Source organism: Mobula birostris, chromosome 2 (genome assembly GCF_030028105.1).
Source record: "Mobula birostris isolate sMobBir1 chromosome 2, sMobBir1.hap1, whole genome shotgun sequence".
In the NCBI taxonomy this organism is placed as follows: domain Eukaryota; kingdom Metazoa; phylum Chordata; class Chondrichthyes; order Myliobatiformes; family Myliobatidae; genus Mobula; species Mobula birostris.
Window position 1 is genome coordinate 74,840,442 of NC_092371.1, and position 25,464 is coordinate 74,865,905.

Here is a 25,464-nt window from a genome sequence, read left to right on the forward strand (position 1 = left end):
AGGGGAACCTGCTGTTCTGTAACTCTGCAAGTGACACTGAATATGAAGAAGTGTTACAAAGTAAACCATGAGCAGGCTGCAGGCGGACGTCCAAGAGCAAAGTAATAACGTTCAGAGCACCGGGTGTTGAAGTGGCTTAAAAACGTTCCGTTTGCGGTTGATTATCACGAGCAGGGAGAAGATGAAAGGCTCAGACTAAATATGAAGGGGTCCAAAGGTTAGTGCTGCAAAGGCTGCCAGATGGCCAATCCCGAGAGGAGCAAATTGAACCCAGGAAATCACTGTGGACTTCAGGAAGGTGCAGATGAACCATCTCCCTCTGCGCATACGTGGCTCCTCTGTAGAGAGAGTTGAGTGCACCGAGTTCCTGGGAGTTCACATCATGGATGACCTCACCTGGTCCCTTAATATCACCTCCCTGAACAAGAAGGCACAACAGCACCTCCACTTCTTAAGGTGATTGAGACAATTGATGTTCCACGAACCACCCCCTCCCCCAACTGAATTTTATAGGAGCACCACTGAGACCATCCTGATAAGTTGCATCCCCATCCGGTACGGGTGCAGCCGAGCATCAGACCACAAGTCCCTACAGAGGACTGTGAGAATGGCTGAGAAGATCCTACCAACCACCGGGGGCATTTATCAGAAGCGCTGCATACACAGGGCCCTTAGTATTATTAAGGACCCCACCCATCCATCCAGCATCGTCTTTGACTTTCTACCAACAGGCAGGAGACTCCGATGCATAAAAACAAGAACAGTCAGGATGAGAAACGGTTTCTTCCCCCAGGCCATGAGGCTTCTGAACTCCCTGATGCATCGTATTCGAAGTGTCACTGGTTAATCTGTTCTGTACTTTACAATATTTAACTTATGCACTTTATTTATTTATGCATAATTCTTCTGTAGATTTTATCCTCACTTTCCTAAGCGATTGTGTGTTATGTTTACTATAGTGCTTTACACCCTGGTCTGGAGATACATTGTCTCCTTTGATGGTATATATGTATATAGTTAAATGATAATAAACTTGACTTGACGTGACCTTAATCGCATTTAATCAATGAATAAATCAGCTCACCACATAACGTCTTATTTCCCAAGACCAGTGGCTCCCTGGAGACTAATTAACACCTCTCTGCACTTTGCTCCCGGACTACTCAAATGCTGCCTGACGGATAATCTGAAAATTTAATTTCAAGGTTAAAAATTGTCAAACTATATGACATTGAGACTTGTTTTATAACACCGAGTTAGTGCTCATTTGATGTTGTTGTCACCTCCTATTTCTTCCTCCAGATAATACTTCAAAGGAACCACTGCCCAATGAGGGGATCCATTTGTCTTCTGACGACAGGTACTTTGCAGAAGATTTTGTGCATAAACCTTCAACAGAGATTGAATGTGCACTAAAAATAAACGGACAGATGAAAAAGATGGAAGTTGGCCACACAGCCCGTCCACTTCCAATAGGTCTAGTTGATCTTCCACTTGCAGTTCTCTTTCCAGCCTAATCCTATCTACCCTTCCGGCCCACAAATTTTCTAAACTACTTATTAAGAAAAATATATTCTGATCAGCCTAAATCTTTTACTGGGTTCATAACCTTTTAGTTCTAAAGCAACAGGTTCACAATACTGTTGGCGGGGACGACAGACCGGGTGTGAGCCACGGTGGCAGGGCCTCCGGCACTGAATCTGACCCGGTGGTGCAGAAGGGTGGGACGGAGAAGAGGAGAGCTGTCGTCATTGGAGACTCTATAGTCAGGGGAGCAGACAGGAGATTTTGTGGACGTGAGAAGGACACCCGCATGGTTTGTTGCCTCCCGGGTGCCAGGGTCCGGGATGTCTCTGACCGGGTGCACGACATCCTGGTACGAGAGGGAAAGCAACCAGAAGTCATGATACATGTTGGGACCAATGACATAGGCAGGAAGAGGGATGAGGTCCTGAAGTGTGAGTTTCGGGAACTAGGCAGAAGGCTGAAGAACAGGACCTCAAGGGTGGTGTTCTCAGGATTGCTGCCAATGCTACGTGACAGTGATGGTAAGAATTGGAGGAGATGGCAGTTGAATGCGTGGCTGAGGAGTTGGTGCAGGGAGCTGGGTTTTAGATTTTTGGATCATTGGAATCTCTTCTGGGGAAGGTGGGACCTGTACAGATTGGATGGGTTGCACCTGAACTCGAGGGGGAGCAATATCCTTGCAGGTAGGTTTGCTAGCATGGTTCAGGAGGGTTTAAACTACAAACGTTTGTAATTTGCAAGGGGGATGGGACCTAGAGCGATAGAGCAGTGAAAGAAGTACACGGAGTAAAGCCAGATCTAACATATAGAGAGGCTTTGAGGAAAGAGAAGCAGAATAAACGCTGTAAAGACAGTAAGGTAGAAGGGCTGAAATGTGTGTATCTCAATGCAAGAAGTATCAGGAACAAAGGTGATGAACTGAGAGCTTGGATACATACACGGAATTATGATGTAGTGGCCATTATAGAGACTTGGCTGGCACCAGGGCAGGAATGGATTCTCAATATTCCTGGATTTCAGTGCTTTAAAAGAGATAGAGAGGCGGAAAAAGGGGAGGAGGGGTGGCATTACTGGTCGGGGATACTATTACAGCTACAGAAAGGGTGGGTAATGTAGCAGGATCCTCTTTTGAGTCAGTATGGTTGGAAGTCAGGAACAGGAAGGGAGCAGTTACTCTATTGGGGGTATTCTATAGGCTCCCTGGTAGCAGCAGAGATACAGAGGAGCAGATTGGGAGGCAGATTTTGGAAAGGTGCAAAAAAACAGGGTTGTTATCATGGGTGACTTTAACTTCCCTAATATTGATTGGCACCTGATTAGTTCCAAGGGTTTAGATGGGGCAGAGTTTGTTAAGTGTGTCCAGGATGGATTCCTGTCACAGTATGTGGACAGGCCAACCAGGGGGAATGCCATACTAGATCTAGTACTACGTAATGAACCGGGTCAGGTCACAGCTCTCTCAGTGGGTGAGCATCTGGGGGACATTGACCACCGCTCCCTGGCCTTTAGCATTATCATGGAAAAGGATAGAATCAGAGAGGATAGGAAAATTTTTAATTGGGGAAGGGCAAATTATGAGGCTATAAGGCTAGAACTTGTGGATGTGAATTGGGATGATGTTTTTGCAGGGAAATATACTATGGACATGTGGTTGATGTTTAGAGATCTCTTGCGGGACGTTAGGGATAAATTTGTCCCGGTGAGGAAGATAAAGAATGGTAGGGTGAAGGAACCATGGGTGACAAGTGAGGTGGAAAATCTAGTCAGGTGGAAGAAGGCAGCATACATGAGGTTTAGGAAGCAAGGATCAGATGGGTCTATTGAGGAATATAGGGAAGGAAGAAAGGAGCTTAAGAAGGGGCTGAGAAGAGCAAGAAGGGGGCATGAGAAGGCCTTGGTGAGTAGGGTAAAGGAAAACCCCAAGGCATTCTTCAATTATGTGAAGAAAAAAAGGATGACAGGAGTGAAGGTAGGACTGATTAGAGATAAAGGTGGGAAGATGCGCCTGGAGGCTGTGGAAGTGAGTGAGGTCCTCAATGAATACTTCTCTTCAGTATTCACCAATGAGAGGGAACTTGATGATGGTGAGGACAATATGAGTGAGGTTGATGTTCTGGAGCATGTTGATATTAAGGGAGAGGAAGTGTTGGAGTTGTTAAAATACATTAGGACGGATAAGTCCCCGGGGCCTGACAGAATGTTCCCCAGGCTGCTCCACGAGGTGAGGGAAGAGATTGCTGAGCCTCTGGCTAGGATCTTTATGTCCTCGTTGTCCACGGGAATGGTACCGGAGGATTGGAGGGAGGCGAATGTTGTCCCCTTGTTCAAAAAAGGTGGTAGGGATAGTCTGGGTAATTATAGACCAGTGAGCCTAACGTCTGTGGTAGGAAAGCTGTTGGAAAAGATTCTTAGAGATAGGATCTCTGGGCATTTAGAGAATCAGGGACAGTCAGCATGGCTTTGTGAAGGGCAGATCGTGTCTAACAAGCCTGATAGAGTTCTTTGAGGAGGTGACCAGGCATATAGATGAGGGCAGTGCAGTGGATGTGATCTATATGGATTTTAGTAAGGCATTTGACAAGGTTCCACACGGTAGGCTTATTCAGAAAGTCAGAAGGCATGGGATCCAGGAAAGTTTGGCCAGGTGGATTCAGAATTGGCTTGCCTGCAGAAGGCAGAGGGTTGTGGTGGAGGGAGTACATTCAGATTGGAGGATTGTGACTAGTGGTGTACAAGGATCTGTTCTGGGACCTCTACTTTTCGTGATTTTTATTAATGATCTGGATGTCAGGGTAGAAGGGTGGGTTGGCAAGTTTGCAGACAACGCAAAGGTTGGTGGTATTGTAGATAGTGCAGAGGATTGTCAAAGATTGCAGAGAGACATTGATAGGATGCAGAAGTGGGCTGAGAAGTGGCAGATGGAGTTCAACCCAGAGAACTGTGAGGTGGTACACTTTGGAAGGACAAACTCCAAGGCAGAGTACAAAGTAAATGGCAGGATACTTGGTAGTGTGGAGGAGCAGAGGGATCTGGGGGTACATGTCCACAGATCCCTGAAAGTTGCCTCACAGGTAGATAGGGTAGTTAAGAAAGCTTATGGGGTGCTAGCTTTCATAAGTCAAGGGATAGAGTTTAAGAGTCGCGATGTAATGGTGCAGCTCTATAAAACTCTGGTTAGGCCACACTTGGAGTACTGTGTCCAGTTCTGGTCGCCTCACTATAGAAAGGATGTGGAAGCATTGGAAAGAGTACAGAGGAGATTTACCAGGACGCTGCCTGGTTTAGAGTGTGTGCATTATGATCAGAGATTAAGGGAGATAGGGCTTTACTCTTTGGAGAGAAGGAGGATGAGAGGAGACATGATAGAGGTGTACAAGATAATAAGAGGAATAAATAGAGTGGATAGCCAGCGCCTCTTCCCCAGGGCACCACTGCTCAATACAAGAGCACATGGCTTTAAGGTAAACGATGGGAAGTTCAAGGGGGATATTAGAGGAAGGGGTTTTACTCAGAGTGGTTGGTGCATGGAATGCACTGCCTGAGTCAGTGGTGGAGGCAGATACACTAGTGAAGCTAAGAGACTACTGGACAGGTATATGGAGGAATTTAAATGGGAGGCAGGGTTTGAGGGTCAGCATAACATTGTGGGCCAAAGGGCCTGTACTGTGCTGTACTATTCTACAATGTTTCAGGAATTTGGTTAGATGTTGACAGGAACATACACTAGGTGGCCACATTGAGCTGCTGCCACATGATTGGCCGATTAGATATTGGCATTCGCGAGCTGGTGTACTGGTGTACCTCGTAAAGTGGCCACCGAGTGTATTAGGAAGCAGGTGGTGGATGGTCAGATGAGCAGCTGGTGCTTATCACAAGTCCAGGTTATGTGACCATAGACGCTAGACAAACAATGTCTGAGTATTCATAATTGGGTTGAGTTGTTCTCCAATCTTGGCAACTTACTTGCAAACTTCACCATATGAGGAGACAACATCAGTGTGCTGTTGATTGTGGTGTATCCTCTGAATGTAAGGTCTTTATATACTTTTCAATCAGCTGATTGGACATCATTTCGTCCAAGATCGAAGAACTCAACCCAACCATTAACCACCCGAGCTACACATTTTCTAAATTATTTCTATTTGCATAATGACTGGGGTCAACTGTCTTGTAAAGACGCTACCCAGCAGAAGGAAGTGACAAACCACCTTGGTAGAAAAATTTGCCAAGAACAATCATGGCTATAGGACCCTGATCACCTATGTCATATGACATGGCACATAATGATGATGTCATATGACACGACACATAATGATGCTGATGACTGAGTGTATATCTTGCCTTTGCTTTCTTTTGCCAGCAACACCCCGGAGAAACTTGACATTAATGCCAGGTTTACATTAATGCAACAGAAGGCAGAAGAAGAAAAGAAGAACCTGTGGAAAGGTTTCCTTATCTGCATCCCTTACGCTGCGAGCATTGGAGGGACTGCCACACTGACCGGGACCACACCAAACCTGATTCTGGTCGGGCAGCTGAAAATGTAAGGTGCAAGTGGACTTTTCAACATTGCTTTAACAAACCATTATCCCCTCTGCCTGGGGAAACTGTGGAGGTGGTGAATCAGAGAAATGGTGGTGTAGGTGTTTCTCTGAGGCTTGGCTTAAGGTAGTGTGGAGGTTAGCGTAACAGTGCCGGTGAACCAAGGTTTGATCCCACTGCTCTCTGTAAGGAGCTTGTATGCTCTCTCAGTGACATATTGCAGAGACTTATGGGTCAGTAGGTTAATGGGTCACATGGGTGTCATAGGTCACGGTTTAATTGGGTGGGTTGGCCTGTTTCTATGCTGTATCACTAAATAAAAATAAAATAGAATGGCAGACAGACAGGAAGCACATCACTGCTTCTAACCAATGTTATGTGTGACCTGAGATTACTTACCATGACTGTGTGTACTTATTGTCCATTATGCCGCTGGCGATTTGACCAGCAATTATGGACTTCCATCCCTGCCAGTCTTCAGGGAGTCCTTCATGTCAGTAGCTTCCCCTCAGTTTTTACTACTGTCAGTCACGCAAGTCCCGGGTGGAGACTCAGGAATACCGTCGCACTCAGATGTAGAAGGATTCTTCATTGCTGTTTCCGTAACAATTTTGTTTTACCAGTCAGGGTTGTTAGCCCTGAGCTGAACCCCCGAACCTGGAGGACCAGTGAACCACTCTTAGTCTGGCCTCTGCCCCTCGACCTACCAAGAGCCAAAGCATAAAGCCCTGATTCCAGTCAAAATAGCTCTCCGGGTCATTGAGGCACGCAAATCTCCAAACCCTACTGTCTTTGCTGATGATTCTATTCAAAATGCCTCTTTCCATCCTATTTTAATCGCATCTCTGTTCCGCCTTCTCTTTCACTTTGCCTCATGGATCAATTCCAGAACCCTCAACACTTCATGTGGAAGCTGCCCTCTCATTTCCATCATTCAAAATCGAAGTCAAGTTCATTGTCATAGGCACAGGTGCAATGAAAATCACTGAGTGCAGAAAGTGTTTTACTATTTAAGTGATTTTAGAGAATGTTGGAAATATTAAGTGGGTCTGGCAGCCTCTATGGAAAGAGTAGATGAGTTAACATTTCAGGGCAAACACCCTTCAGAGTAACTAAGAAAGCCATCATCAGAGATCCTCACCACCCAGGCCATGCTCGTTTCTTGCTGCTGCCATCAGGTAGAAGGTACAAGAACCTCAGGATTCGCACCCCCAGGGTCAGGAACAGTTACAACCCCTCAACCATTAGGCTCTTGAACAAAATGGGATAACTACACCCACTTGCCCATCTATTGAGATGTTCCCAAAGTCAATTATTTCACTTTAAGCACTGAGAGAAAGTTCAGAGATCTCACTCAGAGAAAGCAGAGGGAAGAAATGCTCAAGTATTTTTCCTTCTTTTCTTTATATCTTCTCAGCTAGGTCAGTAGAGACACCAGGCAGGATAGTGTAATGCTCCTCTTATGGGATGTGGAAAGCCAGGGAGACTTCCAGTATCCCTAGGCACTACAACTGCAAAAGTCCATCCAGCTGCAGCTTCTAACAAGCTGCATTAAGGAGTTGGAGCTGGAACTGGATGAACTCTGGATCATTTGGGAGGCTGAGGGGGTGATAGATAGGACATATAGAGAGGTAGTTACACCCGAGGTGCAGGACACAGGAAGCTGGGTGACAGGAATTGGAAAGAGGTTAGGGAGCCTGTGCAGAGTACACCTGTGGCCATCCCCCTCAACAACGGGTATGCCATTCTGGATACTGTTGCAGGGGGTGGGGGGGGAAATGACCTAACAGACAAAAGTCACAGTGATGAGGTCTCTGGCACTAAGTATGGCTCTGTGACTCAGAAGAGAAGGGGGAAGAGAGGCACGCTGTGGAGAAAGGTGATTCATTATTTAGGGGAATGGACAGGAGGTTTTGTGGGTGAGAACAAGATTTCCGGGTTGTACGTTGCCTCCCAGGTGCCAGGGTCCAGGATATCTCAGATCAAGTCCTCACCATTCTTAAGAGGGATGGTGAACAGCCAGAAGTCGTGGTCCATGTAGGTACCAATAACATGGGTAGGACGAGGTTCTGCATAGGAAATTCAGGGAGTTAGGTGCTAAGTTAAAGAGCAGAGCCTCCAGCGTTGTGATCTCAGGATTGCTACCCATGCCATGTGCTAGTGAGGCCAGGACTAGGAAGATTATACAGTTTAATATGTGGCTAAAGAGTTGGTGGAGGAGGAAGTGCATAAGATTTTTGGATCATTGGGCTTTCTTCCAGAGAAGGTGGGACCTGTACAGAAGGGACAGTTTGTGCCTGAACTGGAGGGGGACTGATATCCTAGTGGGAAGGTTTGTTAATGCTGCACAGTGGGGTTTAAACTAGAGTTTCAGGGGGATGGGAACCAGAGTGTCAGAACAGTTAGTAGAGAGGTTGTGGAGGCAGATGTCGGTAAGACCTCAGCCAAAGTTACGAATCAAAAGGTTGAGCATGGTGTGACAAAATGGAAAAGGGTGAATACAGGAATGAAGTTGTTGTATTTGAATGCACACAGTATACAGAATAAGATTGAGGAACTTGCAGCATAATTACAGATTGGCAGGTATGATGTTGTAGGCATTGCTGAATCATGGCTGAAAGATTACAGCTGGGACCTTATGTTATAAGGTGGGTGTTGATGGCGGACCCAAATGCAAGGTACAGACACTGAAGTACTAGGAACAGGACTAGGTGTGTCAAGCCAGGGAAGTGGGGAAGAAACGACGCTGGACAAGACACAGGCCTTGAACTAGGCTAGGATACAGGGCCTGGACTAGGACTAGACTAGAAAAGCGGGGCCTGGACGAGGAACTAAGAACTTAGAACTTGGACAAGGACTCCAAGCCAGAGACTGGATAGGGACCCGGAACCTGGGTCTTGACATGGGCTCGGACCCTGGATCTAGGCGAGGACAAGACGTGGCTACAGGACGAGGAGTGGCAACAAGACTGGACGTGAGACTCCTGGACAGGTTGAGGGAACCCCAGCACCGGGCTGGACGAGGTACTCCTGGGCTGGGCGAAGCACATGGACAGGACAAGAACATGAAGCCTTGACTTGGTCGAGGGAGACAGGGACGCAGAGCCTTGGTCCTGGGAGACTGGAACGCAGAACACAGAGCCGGGACCCCTCCTTGGGAACAGGATGTAGGACCGGGATTCATACACAGAATGCTGAACATGACGAGACGGTTCCCAACACAACGTAGCGGCAAACAGCCGGACCTACCTAGCGAAGGCATGGACACAGAGACAGTTCCAACTGAAGGTAGCAGCAAATGGCTGGACCTACCTAGCGAAGGCATGGACACAGAGACAGTTCCCAACACTAGGTAGCGGCAAATGGCCGGACCTACCTAACGAAGGCATGGACACAGAGACAGTTCCAACTGAAGGTAGTGGCAAATGGCTGGACCTACCTAGCGAAGGCAAGGACACAAAGAGCTATTTCTAAACAACGAAAGACAGTTCCTTATCTAGACACAGAAAGGCTCCAGTCTTGCTTCCACAGTAGAACTTGATGGTGAGAATAGGTGAGGACGCAGGCGAGGCTTCAGGCAAAAGGTAGCAGGTGAGGCTTCATGCGAAAGGTAGCAGGCAAGGCTACAGAAGGAAGGGAACAGTCCAGCAACTGAAGCTGAACCCAGGAGCTGTTTATGTAGCCAGCCCAAAATGAGAATCATGTGCCCCAATTAAGGCACCAATAGAACAAAGGAAAACCGGGAAACCTGGAATAAGGCTCGACGGACCGGTCCGCAAACCGGAATGCGGACTTCACGGACCAGATCATGACAATTTAATGCCCAAGGATACACATTGTATGAAAAGGATAGGCAAGAAGGCAGAAGTGGTGGTATTTGCTCTGTTGGTAAAAATGAAATCAAATCATGAGAAAGAGGTGACATAGGGTCAAAAGGTGTTGGATCATTGTGCACAGAGCTAAGGAACTGCAAGGGTAAAAAGACCCTGATGGGGGTTGTGTACAGACCCCCAAACAGTAGTAAGGATGTGGCCTACAAATTACAATGGGAGGTAGAAAATGCATTGCAAAAGGGCAATGTTACAATAGTCATGGGTGACTTCAATATGCAGGTAGATTGGGAAAATCATGTTGGTGTTGGATTACAGGAGAGGGAATTTCTAGAGTACCTATGAGATAGCTTTTTAGAGCAGCTCATGGTTGAGCCCACTAAAGGATCAGCTATACTGGATTAGGTGTTGTGCAATCAACCAGAATTGATTAGAGAGCTTAAGGTAAAAGAACCCTTAGGGGAAGTGATCATAATATGATTAAATTCACCCTGAAATTTGAGAAGGAGAAGCTAAGGTTAGATGTATCAGTATTACAGTAAAATAAGGAGAATTACAGAGGCATGAGAGAAGAGTTGGACAGAATAGATTGGAAAAGAACACCAGCAGGGATGATGGCAGAGCAGTAATGGCTGGAATTTCTGGAAGCAATTCAGAGGCACGGGATATATATATCCCAAAGAGGAACAAGTATTCTAAAGGAAAGGTGACACAACTGCGGCTAACAAGAGAAGTCAAAGCCAACAAAAAAGCCAAAGAAAGGGCAAATAATAGAGCAAAAGGGAGATTAGAGGATTGGGAAGCTTTTAAAACCAACAAAAGGCAATTAAAAATCATTAAAGATAGAATACAAAAGTAAGCTAGCTAATAATATTAGAGAGTATACCTAAAGTTTCTTCAGATACATAAAGTGTAAAAGCAGGAAAATGGGGTTAAGAGGAAATCTGATCAGCCATGATGAAATAGTGGAGCAGATTCAATGGGCCAAATGGTGGCCTAATGCTGCTCCTATGTTTAATGGTCTTATGGTCTGTCTTGCCTCAATTCATGTATGTGGAAGCATTGATTCATACCACCCCTTGAAAACACAGGTTGGCGAAGAGTTAATGATACCCCTTATCCTAACTTCTCTTCTCATGGTTCCTTGGGTAAGGAAATCAATATTAAAGGTTTGCAAATAATATGATGTGAATTAATATCTTTCTTCATGTTATGAGACTGTGGGCTAATCTTACTCTGTTTCAGTTACTTCCCTGGCAACGACATGGTGAATTTTTCCTCCTGGTTTCTGTTTTCATTCCCTCTCGCGTTCATCTTTCTGATCATTGGCTGGCTCTGGATCGCTTTCCTGCATGGAGGATTCAATATAAGGTATCTGGAGGAACAAATGAAATGGGAGCAATCCTGAGATGAAATATTTCTTGTGTACCTATGGTCCAAGTTTTAGCATGTCCATCTGTTCCCCCCCACCATCTCCAAACATTATCCCTACCAATACAATCAGCTGAAGGAACTCAGCAAGCTAAACAAAATCTATGCAGGATTATGCAACCTTACAACAATTTATTTCCACCCACAGATCAGAATCAGAATTGCTTTATTGCTTGTAGGTGAAACGTAACAAAATTGATTGTGGTTCAGTGCCAAGTATAAAACACAGGCCAACAATTAGCAACCAACAATTTACAAGACAATAGTGCAAACAGCTTTGAGCAATCAACAATTATCAGCATGGTCACATGTGCAAATGTCAATAATCAAACTTAAATAAAAGTGGACATAGGAACAGGCCCAATAATTATCAACAGAACAAGGAGGTCACAACAGACCATTTAGTGGATGTTCTGCAGGAACAATTAGGGTATCACAACTGAGTGAGCTGGATATCTACAGGAAAGAAGCTTCAGAGATGATGTGCAGTCCTGGAGGTGGACCTGTAGCACCTCCCTGATGCATGGCTTGACCTGCTGAGTTCCTCAATCTGATTGCCTGCTCCAGCTACTGGTGTCTCCTTCCGCTGCCGATATTGAACAAGTGTGGGTGGGAACTAAAGCCTCAGCTGAACTAGTGGTTCTATTTGTGACTCATTTCATGCATATCTGTAATTCTTAATTTATATAACTCTGTAACCTACTTGGAATCATTGAGCACTACAGCACAGAAAAACACCCTTTGGCTCAGATAGTCTGAAACAAACTAATACTTTGCATAATAGTGTGATCAACTTGCACCCAGACCATAGAGCCTCCTATTGCTCCCATCCATGTACTTATCCAAACCTCACTTAAACATTGAAATCAAACTGCATCCACTGGCAGCTCATTCCACACTATCAACACCCTGAGTGAAGAAGTTCCCCCCTAGGTTCCTCTTAAATAGTTCACTTTTCACCCTTAACCTATGACCTCTAGTTCTAGTGCCACCCAACCTCAGTGGAAAAAGCTTGCTGGCATTTACCCTATCTATAACCCTCACAATTTTGTATACCTCTATCAAATTTCCCCTCATTCCCCTACACTTCTAACCTATTCAACCTTTCCCTATTACTCAGGTCCTCAAGTCCCAGCAGCGTCCTTGTAAATTCTGTCAATATTCTTTCAATCTTATTGATAACTTTCCTGTTAGGTATGGGTGGCCTCCTGCCATCTGGCAAAAGGCACTGAAGCATTCGGGCTCTCACGACCAGACTATGTAACAGTTTCTTCCCCCAAGCCATCAGACTCCTCAATACCCAGAGCCTGGACTGACACCAACCTACTGTCCTCTACTGTGCATATTGTCTTGTTTATTATTTATTGTAATGCCTGCACTGTTTTGTGCACTTTATGCAGTCCTGGGTAGGTCTGTAGTCTAGTGTAGTTTTGTGTTTTACGTAGTTCAGTGTAGATTTTGTATTGCTCATGTAGCACCATGGTCCTGAAAAATGTCTCATTTTTACTGTGTACTGTACCAGCAGTTATGGTCAAAATGACAATGAAAAGTGACTTGACTTGACTTGAAATTTGTGTCAGGGTAGGAATAGTTCTGGGTTCTGAAAAGCAGGAAAAAAAGAAATGCAGATGCTGGAAATCTGAAATAAAAACAGAAAATGCTGGGAATATTCAGACAGCATATGTGGAGAGACAAACAGATCATTGCTTCAGGTTCATGAACAGTCATTAGTTTCAGGCTTACCTGCTTTGATTTGTCAATCATCTAATGAATTCCACCAGTACGCTTACTTACAGGTATACTCTTACAAAGCCAAGTTGCCAGGAATTGAGGAACTTGTTAAGCTTTGTAACTCCAAAGCGTAAAACTAATTGAAAGAAAAGTACAAAGCCAGAACATGCATGTTTTAGTTTTCTTTTCACTTTAAGCAAGGCATGTACTTATGATGTGGTGGCATGATGACGTATGCCATTTACGTAGTTTTACATATAACCTGTAATATGAATTATTTAAACAAACAAAGAAAGCTTAATCAAACAATATATTTACAATATTAATCACATATTAAATACAGAACAGACCTAAGTTCTATGTTGAATTGGTTAGGACCTTATTCCCTAGAGCACAGGAGAATGAGGGGAGATCTTATACAAAGTTAAGGAAAATGCATGCAAGCTTTCCCCCTCAGGTTAGAACTAGAAGTCATAGGTTTCGGATGAAAGGTGAAATATTGTATTTAAAGGGAACCTGAGGGGGAGCTTCCTCATTCAGAGGCTGGTGAGTGTGTGGTATGAGCTGCCAGTGGAAGTGGTGGATGCAAGTTCGATCTCAACATTTAAGAGAAGTATGGATAGGGGGGGTATTGAGGGCCATGGTCTGGGTGCAGGTTGACGGCCAGTACAGACTAGATGGGCGGAAGGGCCTGTTTCTGTACTGTAGTACTCTATGACTATATAATGATATAACAATTACAATATAAATATATTATGAATTCCATATTAACTTGAGTTATTTATTGACTCCTTACAACTGGGCTTTCTCCTGTTGTTTGGTGGAAGGCTGTTAAACACAATAATAAGATTCAAAGATAAAATAAACAAAGGTATACAGAATTCTCAGTATAATATGTTGATCTTTATAACCTAACTTAGACCATGGTTTTGAAAGTTTAAATTCACTTCCACCCTGTTTGTTTCTGTTCTGAAGCTTTGCTGTACGTGCTGTGGTGACAATTCTTCAGTTCCTTTTTATTCCCCCTTTTTAACCCTTCCTTTTAGGTCATGCGGCAAGAAGTCAAGCGATAGTGAGTCCCAAGCCAGGGTGAAGGATGTGATACAGAGTGAATACAATAAACTGGGACCAATCACGTAAGCATGGATGATCTACAACAATGACTTGTTTTCGTCTTTCCTCTTGTGTTGATGGGCTGGGACATATTAAAATATTTCCCCTCCTGTCTCCTGAAATCCATGCAGCATTTGGAATATGTGTTTAAGCGTAGTCAGAGTGGTCACGCTGCCTGCAAAAGGTTGACAATTTATTATCGGTAACCCTTGTTGAAAAGTGAGGTTGCCACCACCAATATAGATGCAATTACTTTCTCTCTCTCTCTCTCAGCTCTCAATTGTAATCATATCAATCCAATACTTGGTCTCTGTTAAATCTAATAATTCTCATTCCCAAAATCACATTCAATCTCCGGCATACAAGCAGGATTTCCCAGTGGCCTTCCATTTCAATTCGACTTCCCATTCCTATTCCAACATGTCAGCCGGTGGCTTCCTCTACTGCTACAATGAGGCCATACTCGGGATGGAGGAGCAAGACCTCGTATTCTGTCTGGATAGCCTCCAACCTGATGGTGTGAACATCAATTTCTCCAACTTTCAGTAATTTCTCTCCCCTCTACCTTCTCCCTTTTTCATTCCTCTTCCTCTCACCTCCTTCTCTTCTCCTCACTTGCCCATCACCTCCCTCTAGTTCCCTTCACCTTCCCTTTCTTCCATGGTCCACTGTCTTCTATCAGATCCTTTCTTCTCCAGCCCTATACTCCTTCCAACTATCACCTCCCAGCGTCTTGCTTCATTCTCCTTCCCCACACCCCCCACTCACCCACCTTCCTTCTCACCTCGTCTTACCTACTTCTTCTGCCCCCTCCACCTTTTTATTGCAGCTTCTTCCCCATTCCTCTCCATCTTGATGAAGGGTGTCAGCCCAAAATGTAAGCTGTTCATGCTCCTCTATATGTGCAGCCTAATTGCTGAGATCTCCCAGCACTCTGTGTGTGTTGCTCTCACATTCAGTGTAACTTCTATTAGATATACAATCCGTTCGTTGTGTGCCATGTCGTACTATATGACGTGAGTGATCATGCTCTTGATCATGATTGTTCTTGGTAAATTTTCCCATAGAAGTAGTTTGTCATTGCGGCCTTCTGGGCAGTGTTTTCCAGTCATTACCAGTGCTCTTCAGGGATTGTCTGCCTGATGTCAGTGGACTTGCGATGTGGACCAGCTGCTCATACAACCACCCACCACCTACTCCTATGGCTTCATGTGGGGGGAGGGGGCTAAGCAGGTGCTACCCCTTGCCCAAGCAGAGGGAAGGAGAACCTTACACCTCCTTTGGTTGAGACGTTTCTCCACCCCACCACCTACAGTAGACATCCTGTTATCATTATACTTAACAGTCAATTATTTCACCAAGAGAATACTTCTGAAATTCCATGGTAAAGTGGGGAAAAGAGTGGGAAAGCTGAAGGATAGCTGGGTTGTAAACCACCTTCTCAGAACCAATAACTGGGAAAGGCACATGCAATAGAACTCACAAACTCCAACATAATTAAACAACATCCTAGTTGTACAGTATATGGAGTGGTAAGAAGGACCCCATGGTCCTAGGACAATCATGCTCATGGAAAGATCATGATTGCCCACGCCATACGACACAGTACATAATGATATCTACTATGGCATCAAATCCATGGGACAGACAAGTGAAGTGTTGATGGAGTGACATCTTTTGGATGAAGTCTTAAATTAAAGACCTGTGTGAAGACATAGGTCATCTTGAGTAGATATAAAAGCTACACCAAAGAATTGTAGAACAGATTTAAGCAGTGCCTTAACCAGAATATGTGTTTAAAAGTAGGCAGATACTCCCTACCAGCAAAAGGTTGGCAATTTATATTGGTAACCTATGTTGCAAAGTGAGGTTGAGATCTTTCAACCAGCATCATCAACAAATAAGTCATTTGATTATTGTCACATTACTATATGCATAGATTACCAGCTCTGTTTCCTACATCACTATAATGTGAACGTTTTATTGTTTTTTTTAAATTGACATGCAGTGCGGAATAAGCCCTTCTGGCCCTTCAAGCCGTAATGCCCAGCAAACCCCCTCTCCCCCCCCGCCAAGATTCATCCCTGCCTAATCACAGGACAATTTACAATGCCCAATTAACCTACCAACCGTTACATCTTTGGACTGTGGGAGGAAACCAAAGGAAACCTATGTGGTCACAGGGAGAACGTACAAACTCCTTTCAGGAAACAGTGGGAATTGAACCCGGGTCACTGATATTGTAAAGCGTAAAGCCAACCACTGAGCTACCGTGCCACCCTGATTTCAAATGGATTTATATGTACATAAAATGCATTGACCAGTGTTCATCCAATATCTGGTTTGGAAAAAAATTGCTTTGGAACGTTCTGAAATGCTTTGTAATTGTTTGTTTGTTCTTGTCTCCAGATTTGCAGAGGGTGCAATTTCAGTTTTCTTCTTCTTATTTGCAACTATGCTTCTCACAAGAGATCCAAAGTTCATTTCTGGGTGGGCCATTTTGTTCAGAAAGGGGTAAGGAAAACTTTTTTCTAATTTACTTAGCTGAAGCGCACAAATAAAAATATTTTGAAAAAAATACATAGCAGAAATGGAGGCAGAAATTGGTTATATTGCCTTCCAGTTTTATTTGATAATTTAATAAGATCATGGCTGTCCTTTGTCGTAATTTCAGTTCACACCATTGATTTCTTCAATATTCAAAAACCTGTTAATCAACAGATTTCAGTATATTTGCAGACTGAGCATTCACAACAAAAAGAGCATTAAATTAAATAAGGTTACACTTGTCTGAGTAAAGAAACTTTTCAGTATTGTTCCAAAGGTCCATTCCTCTAGTGTGAGTTGAGCATCCCTCTGCCTCCACAGATGTTGCTCGACCCACAGAGTCATCCCAGCAGCTTGAGAAAAATTCCTCACACATACTTGACCGAATTTCCATTTCCTCCTTCCTCAGAGGTGGAGTCACCAATAAAGATCAACTCCCTTATCTAAGCTTTGTACAAACTGTTTTCCAGCTATTTATCTGACGCAGTGACTGGAATGACGTTCGTTATTATACTGTGCTTCTTCCCATCCCAGAAGCCTTCGCTGAAGTGGTGGTTTAATCCAAAAGGTACGTCAGTTATATTGGCCAAATTGTGGAGGAGATGAGACTCTTGGAAGGAAATAGTCAGGAATGAAGGAGATAAACAATCCTAGTGCAGTTTGAGCCAGGAATTACAGAAACAGAGGGAAAACAAAAAATAAAACATAAGAAAAAAGGAAAACAACAGGAACTCTGCAGATGCTGGAAATTCAAGCAACACACATCAAAGTTGCTGGTGAACGCAGCAGGCCAGGCAGCATCTCTCGGAAGAGGTGCAGTCGACGTTTCAGGACAAAGGGTCTCGGCCTGAAACGTCGACTGCACCTCTTCCTAGAGATGCTGCCTGGCCTGCTGCGTTCACCAGCAACTTTGATGTGTGTTGCTAAGAAAAAAGGAGCAGGAATCCATCAGTCAATATGGTGGCCTCAATTTTTAGCACATAGGTGAAAGAAAAAAGGCGGGCTATCTGTGAGGGAAGAGTTAGATTGATTCTGGAGTAGATTAAAAGGTTGGCTCCAACTTTGTGGGACAAAGTTCTGTTCTGTAGTGTTCTATGTTCTATGAAATTTCCCTATAACTAATTCCTTGATTTTATAAGATATTTATCCATCTCTGCTTTAAATATACAGTATAAACAGATTTCTATGTAAAAAGCAGTAATGCTAGAAGAACTGAGAAGCTTGAGCTTCTGTGGGGAGAAAAAGACATGGTTAATTTTTTTAGGTTGATGGCCTGTTGCCAGGAACTGGACAATGACAGAAGGGAGTGAGGAGGGGTGAAAAATGCTAAGGTATTTTGTATGGTGCAACACGGCAGAAATTCCATGTCACATGGTATGGTGGTGCAAGGTAGATGTGGGTGGGTTTAGGATCAACAGGTGGAGGCCACATCATGAAGCTCGTAGTATTACAGGAAAGATTCTTGCATGGATAAAGCAGTAACTGTTTGGCAGGAGGCAAAGGGTGGGAATAAACGGAGCCTTTTCTGGCTGGCTGCCGGTGGCTAGAGGTGTTCCACAGAGGTATGCATTGGGACCAATTTTTTTTAACGTTATATGTCATTGATTTGGATGATGGAATTGATGGCTTTGTTGCAAAGTTTGCAGGATAGGTAGTTTTGAGGAAGTAGGCTACAGAAGGACTTGGACAGTTTAGGAGAACGGGCAAAGAAATGGCAGAGGGAATACAGGTTTGGGAAGTGTATGGTCACGCTTTTTGGTAGAAGAAAGGAAAGGTTGACTATTTTCAAGATAGAGAGAAAATACAAAAAATGAGGTGCAAAGGGATTTGGGAGTCCTTGTGCAGGATTCCCTGAAGGTTAACTTGCAGGTTGAGTCTGTGGTGAGGAAGGTAAATGTGATGTTAGCATTCATTTCAAGAGGACTGAAATATAAAAAGCAAGGATGTAATGTTGAAACTTTATAAAGCACTGGTGAGGCCTCACTTGGAGTATTGTGAGCAGGTTTGGACCCCTTATTTTAGAAAGGATGTGCTGAAACTGGAGAGTGTTCAAAAGAGGTTCACGAAAATGATTCTAGGATTGAATGGCTTGTCATATGAAGAGCATCTGATGGAATTCAAAAGAATGAGGGGTGACCTAACACAATCCTCTCAAATAGTGAAAGGCCTTAATAGAGTGGATGTGGAGAGGGTGTTTCCTGTGTGGGAGAGTCTGAGACCAGAGGACACAGCCTCAGAATAGAGGGATGTCCTTTTAGAATGGAGATGAGGAGGAATTTCTTTAGCTAGAGAGTGGTAAATCTGTAGAATTCATTGCCAGAGGCAGCTGTGGGAGCCAAGTCATTATGTATATTGAAGGTACAGGTTAACAGAATCTTGATTAGTCAGGGTACGAGGGGATATCGGGAGAAGGTAGGAGACTGGGCTGAGAGGCAAATTGGATCAGCCATAATGAAATGGCAAAGCAGACGCAATGGGCCAAATAGCCTAATTCTGCTCCTATATCTTATGATCTTATGAGGCATCTACACCTCTCAGTAGAGTGGGGAGGAGATGGTGTGCACATTCTAAGCCACTCCACATTTCCAGGAATACACATATATGACAAATAGGTTGAAATGCTTTCCACTTACCTGCTTCAACAATTATCAATAAATTCTTCTAGAAACAACAGATGGATCCAGAAGAGGTGAAAATGTAAGGAGAAAAACAGTTCTCTCAAATCCTGATAATGTTTGTGCTTGAAGGGTGATATATTGCTCCTGCATTTTATTTCAAGCCTCATTGAGGCAGGGCAGGAGAGGGGTCATGGTGGGTATGATCTGGAGAATGAACGTATCAAATGGTGAGAAGCACCTACCAATGCTTGTAGAGCTAATGGAGGAACTTCCCAATGCAGTCATCAAAATCTGTGTTTGGTTTCCCCTGTACAGAGGAAACCACATCATGAACAACCTGCAACCCGTGGTAGAGAGAGGAGATGATGGTGCACATCCTGAGCCACTCCACATTTCCAGCATTCACCCCCTAGCACAAATCTGGAGTCTGATGAAATGCCCTCCACCTACTTGTTCAAGCAATTCTCAATAAGCTGGACACAATACAGGACAAAGCAGCTGGCTTGGTGGTACTCATCAACCCTTCCTTCGATCCATCACCAGGGCACAATGGACGCAGTGGGCCATCAACAAAAAGCACTGATGTTACTCATGCAACTCCTCCCAGCACACATCTTCCACCAAGAAGGACAGGAGCAGGAGATGTATGGTAAACCAGTCCCTCCAAGTTACACTTGGAGATACTGGACTATCCCTGGGTCTAAACCTTGGAACTTCATGCCAATAAGTACCAGAGGAGCCAAAGCACTTCAAAGACAGCTAACCAACACCTTCTCATATGCAAATAGGCTTGTGCAACAATGTTGGTCTTGCTCCAAGCTCCCAAAATGAAAATGTAAAGTTAAACACTAAATTAAGTGTACTGTTCTATGGGTTTGGGGTTTGCTGTGGGGAGAAATCTAGCAATTCCTATTTCCAGTTTGGAATGTCTGGAATTTCCCACAGCCAAGGGACTCCTTTAGCTACTCGAGTTTTCATCTGGATTGTGTGCGGTAATACAGTTACAACAGAAGGGTCTGGAGCTGTGCACATTGTGTGGAATTCAAAGTAAAGTTTATTATCTAAGTACAAATATGTTACCAGAGAAACACACACATAAACTACCTTGAAATTCATTTACAGAAAAATGAATACCATAGAACTTATGAAATTATACACAAACAAAGACTGACAAACAACTAATGTGCAAAAGAAGACAAACTGCAAACACTAAAATACTGAGAACTCAAGTTGTAAGGAGTCCTTGAAAGTGAGACTTTAGGTTGTGGAGTCAGTACAGCGTTGAGATAAGTGAAGTTTTCCACACCAGTTCAAGAGCCTGATATTTGTAGGGTAATAACTATTCCTGAATCAGGTGGTGTGGGGCCTAAGGCTTTTGTACCTCCTGCCTGATGGTAGCAGGGAGGCCAGGCGTCCGCCTTTAGGCCGGACAGTCCGGCTTTTGAACACTCTGTCCTCAGTCTGGCGCCACCTCGAGACGTACGTTAATTTGTCCTCCTTTTTTGGGCCTGACTAGAAAACTTATATAAATTAACTCAGTTATACTTAAAACAGTGGGAACTGAAAGCTATAATTTGGATTCGGAACAAGAAGGCTGCGGGTAAACGGCCAAGGATTTCCGGAGCGAAGGCAGTTTTAACACTCAGGGTAAAAGAGAGGCGAGAATGCGTAGGTACGTGACGTCAGTGTGAGATATGGTAACCTATGACCACGGATGCAATGTCCTCCTTTTTGGAAATTTGGAAATGGCCACCCTAGATGGTAGTAGTGAGAAGAGAGCATGGCTTGTCTGAGATGTCTGAGTGTTGGGATGGACAATAGGCTTTGATGGACTCTAGATCCTCTTCTCTGGGGGCTTTGCCGTTGCTTGCATGGTGGGCAGTGGGAGGATGATGCTTCTGGAGCAAGTGGGGGCAGGATTTTGGGGCCTTGAATGTTGCTCTGGCATTCATTCTTTGGGCTTTTTTTCTCTGTTCTGTGGATGTCTGTGAAGAGTAAGGATTTCGGGTTGTATGCTGTATACATTCTCAGATATTAAATGAAACCTATGAGCCATTGGTGCGGGTCTTTAGTGATGGTTGCTGCTCTCTTTGAGGGATCCATAATGAACAAAACTTTATAATTCAGTCTAATAAACTGTATTTAACCAGTAGAGTTTGCAGAGAAGATTGTGCTGGGTGACTCTTTACTTGCGTTATCAAGGATATCATTATTTATTAAAATGATTTACATGTTATATTGTTAGAGAGTAAAACAGTTACATGTCAAACATGTGCCTGTAAATGCTGAAAAGTTTGCTCGATTAAACTCAACCCTTTTTTTTAATTGGGATTTTTACAGCCTGGTTATCATATTTAATTGGAAAGTAAGCATTGGAACTGTAGCGAGCACCATCACTCTCTCTTATGTTTGCACTTAGGAAAGACAAACTTAGTGTGGGCTTAATGCAAGAATATTTTATTACTGAAATCTGCTCAACACTGAGCATGTGCAATCTGCTCACCATTGAAACTTCGGGTTCTGGGTGAACTGCCCCTATTGCCCACTGGGAAATGAAGTTCTTTATTATGCACCAATAATAGCTCAGAAGCTCAGAAACACCTGCCCTAATATCTTCTGATGTAGTTTGTGTTATATGTTATCCAGTAACATACCTGAGATGGTTTTAAGGCCTTAAGACAAGGGAGCAGAATTAGGCCATCCAGCCCATTAATTTACTATTCCTCTCAACCCCATTCTCCTTATGCTGGAGGTAGATGCGATAGGGGTGTTTTAATAGGCTTTTCGATACATGCAGAGAATGGAGGAATATGGACTGTGTGCAGGCTGAGGGTTTAGGTGTCATAAACACAAGAGATTCTGCAGATGCTGGAAATCCAGAATAACACGCACAAAATGCTGGAGGAACTCAGCAGGTCAGGAAGCATCTATGCAGAGGAATAAACAATCAATATTTCAGGCCAAAGTCTTCATCAAGTTTAAATTGCTTAATTAGTTTAGCACAAATTATGGGCCTCTAGAGGGCCTTTCCCTGTACTGTTCTATGTTCTATGAAGTGCCTTGGGAATTTTCCCTGCCTTGAATATTCTACATAACTTGGTGTTGGGGATGGTGTTTGCTGTTACAGGTGTCGATCATCTTTGAGGCCATTGAGAACCACTCACTCTTCTTCCTTGGTTTGCTAATTAACAAGCTTTCTCAGTGACAAGACATTAATGCTCTTCATCTTTTTATTTTGTCCTCAATTTTTCTTCTCCAGCCTCAGGGAAAACAAATCCACCCCTGCTATCCTGGTCAAAAATCCAAAGTAACTTGCCCTGGAATGTGATCCTGTTGACTGGCGGAGGTTACGCCATAGCCAAAGGCTGTGAGGTACGTATCACAGAGATTTTATTTCCTTGTACTTCATTGTTATTTTATTTAGAGATACTGCACGGTAACAGATCCTTCCGGCCCAATTACACCCCCGTGACCAATTAGCCTACTAACCTGTATATCTTTTAGCCAGCCAGTAGTGTAGTGGCACCCACAGTGGACTTCAAGGTGAGTAGGCCCAGCTGAGATTCCGGCTGGCTCCTTGCATGCTTTCCATCCTTGCCGGGTTGACTGCCAAGCCAACAGGTCAGCCTTGTAAAAAAGCAGAAAAAATGCTTTTAAGAAGTGGCAAAAATGCCATCCAATGAGCCACAAGTCACAGAAAGGAACAAGGAGGAGGAGAAGATGGTGGTGCGACGCAGCGCGCGCGGCCGTTCCAGAATGATATCTGTATTTGTTAAGTAGGGTACCGTGCCCAGTTCTGATTTGATGGAGACAGACATGAGAGCACGGAGGAACATCTAGAGGAACTTCTGAAATGCCCGCTGTGCTGTCGCCGCTACTGTGTGGTAACCAGAATCTCTGGAGGAGTAAGCCTCTGAGTCCTCGGCTTTGCTTGTTTTGGCGACCGGGACGAGGTCGAAGGCGCTCGGCAGAGGATGGCGCTCGGGAGGCTGTATCGGAGGGGCTGATCGGAGGCTCGAAGTTTTCAGATGGACTCAGTGTTGGCTGTGGTCGGGTGCTTCCAAGGCATCGGCAGTTGTCGGTGCCTGGAGGACTATGGCAGGGAGTTTCTCCCTTCTTGTCGCCTGCTATTGGGGACTATAGGAGTCGATCGGGACTTCAGATTTTTTTTACTGTGCCCATGGTCTGTTCTTTATCAAATTATGGTATTGCTTTGCACTGCTATAACTATATGTTATAATTATGTGGTTTTGTCAGTGTTAGTCTTTGGTTTGACCTGTTTTTGTGTGCTATCACTCTGGAGGAACATTGTATCATTTCCTAATGCATGCATGCATTTCTAAATGACAATAAATGAGGACTGAGTGTCCTCATAATCTAATCTAATCTTTGGGCTGTGGGCTGAAACCGGAGCAGTCAGCGGAATGCCATGCAATCGTGGGGAGAACACAAAGACCGCGGTGGAATTGAATCACCATTGCTGATGCTAAGCGCTATGCTACTGCGCCACCCCAAAATAATTTTACTTAAAATATTGTTTTAAAAAATGACCAATTTTGCAGCTTAACCTCCAATTATTAATGGTGCTGCCTAGCTCCCTGGAAGTCTGTTACAACAATCAAAAGAAATATTATTCTTACTGAATCTGTGTACTTGTTACATGGTACCGCAGATCAAAATTTGGCATGGGACTTGGAATGCAGACTATGAATTATTTTTATTTGCAGAGCTACGAATCCATTCACTCTCATTAGTTTGAAGGGGTGGAAGATCATGCGGGTTATCGACAGGGCTCACTTGGAAATGTCAGGATTCTTGATATGCTTCAAAATGTAGCCAAGGGCAAAAAATAATCCCTCGTACTATAACCAAATTAATTTACTGCAGCGTAATGTCAGAGCATTTGTTGCATTAAGTGTTTTGTTTTGTTGCATTGGGTATACAATAAAACTAGCAGACCCCAGATTCCTGGCCAGGTCTTCAATCACTGGGAGACTAGTTGGCAGATATGAACATTTTGTTTGTTTGTTTAAAGCTGCAGTTCCCAACATTTTTCATTCCATGGACCAATACCATTAAGCAAGGGGTCTGTGGAACCCCCGGTTTGGAGATACAGCACAGTAAGAGGCCCTTTCAGCCCAACGAGCCTTTCCGGTCCAATTATACCCATGTGACCCATTAACCTACTAACCCCTATGTCTTTGGAATGTGGGAGGAAACCAAAGCACTCGGAGGAAACCCATGTAGTCATGAGGAGAATGGGAAGACTCCTTCCAGATGGCGTCAGAACTGAAGCCCCAATAGCTGCTGCTGCAATAATGTTACGTCAACTGCTACACCACTATGCTGCCCCAATGGTGACAAACAAGCCACCAATTAGGGTGTCTGGTTTCTCCAGCTATTACAATGTCTTTGTTTTCGATTCTTATTTTATTCATCTCAGAGCTTTACTGAGTCTGCTGCCTTTGCTTTCTAGGCCTCGGGACTGTCTGTCTGGCTCAGTAATCAGCTTTACCCCCTCGTGAACGTCAAGCCAAGCATCGCTCTCATACTGGTCTCTTTGCTAGTGACGTGCTTCACTGAATTTGCCAGCAACACTGCCACCATTATAATACTACTACCTGTTTTAATTAAGCTGGTGAGTTTCCACATTTGAAAATACAGGAAGCTGAAAGAAGATCTTGCCTTTCTCAAACACAAGACATTGCAGCCAAAGTGCTTTCGTAGCTTTACCTTCACTTTGAACACTCTAGGAGCACACAAAGTTTAAATTCCAAAGTTGCAAACAGAAGAGAACTTTGTTGAAATCAATAATAACATTTGCAAAAACAATTTTGGTAAAAATGTCTTTTGCCCCTCCTTAAAAATCTTCTGTTATGTTTTGTAACTTTAAAACATTAAACTAATTCAAAGGAAGACACAGCAATCTGGGAATACGGGTCTAACTTTGGGTTTAACTCAAGTGAGGCGTGCACATATCCTATGGTAGCGTGGTGACATATGCAATTCGCGAATTTATACATATAACCCAGAATGAATTACTTGAAGAATGCTTAATCAAACAAAATACAGAATATATACAAGATTACTCAACTATTATTGAAATATTAAATACATAACATTCTT

General features: G+C 43.8%; 1 protein-coding gene across 1 annotated transcript in view; it reads left to right on the forward strand.

The window, feature by feature from the left end:
* The window catches only part of slc13a3 (solute carrier family 13 member 3), a 68,883-nt gene that overhangs the window by 24,255 nt on the left and 19,164 nt on the right, over window positions 1-25,464 (forward strand). The window contains exons 4-11 of the mRNA XM_072243162.1: window positions 1,303-1,360; window positions 5,888-6,070; window positions 11,144-11,269; window positions 14,107-14,196; window positions 16,583-16,687; window positions 17,191-17,288; window positions 22,598-22,710; window positions 24,815-24,976. Coding sequence (XP_072099263.1) covers window positions 1,303-1,360; window positions 5,888-6,070; window positions 11,144-11,269; window positions 14,107-14,196; window positions 16,583-16,687; window positions 17,191-17,288; window positions 22,598-22,710; window positions 24,815-24,976 — 935 coding nt within the window. The remainder of the gene's footprint in view (window positions 1-1,302; window positions 1,361-5,887; window positions 6,071-11,143; window positions 11,270-14,106; window positions 14,197-16,582; window positions 16,688-17,190; window positions 17,289-22,597; window positions 22,711-24,814; window positions 24,977-25,464) is intronic.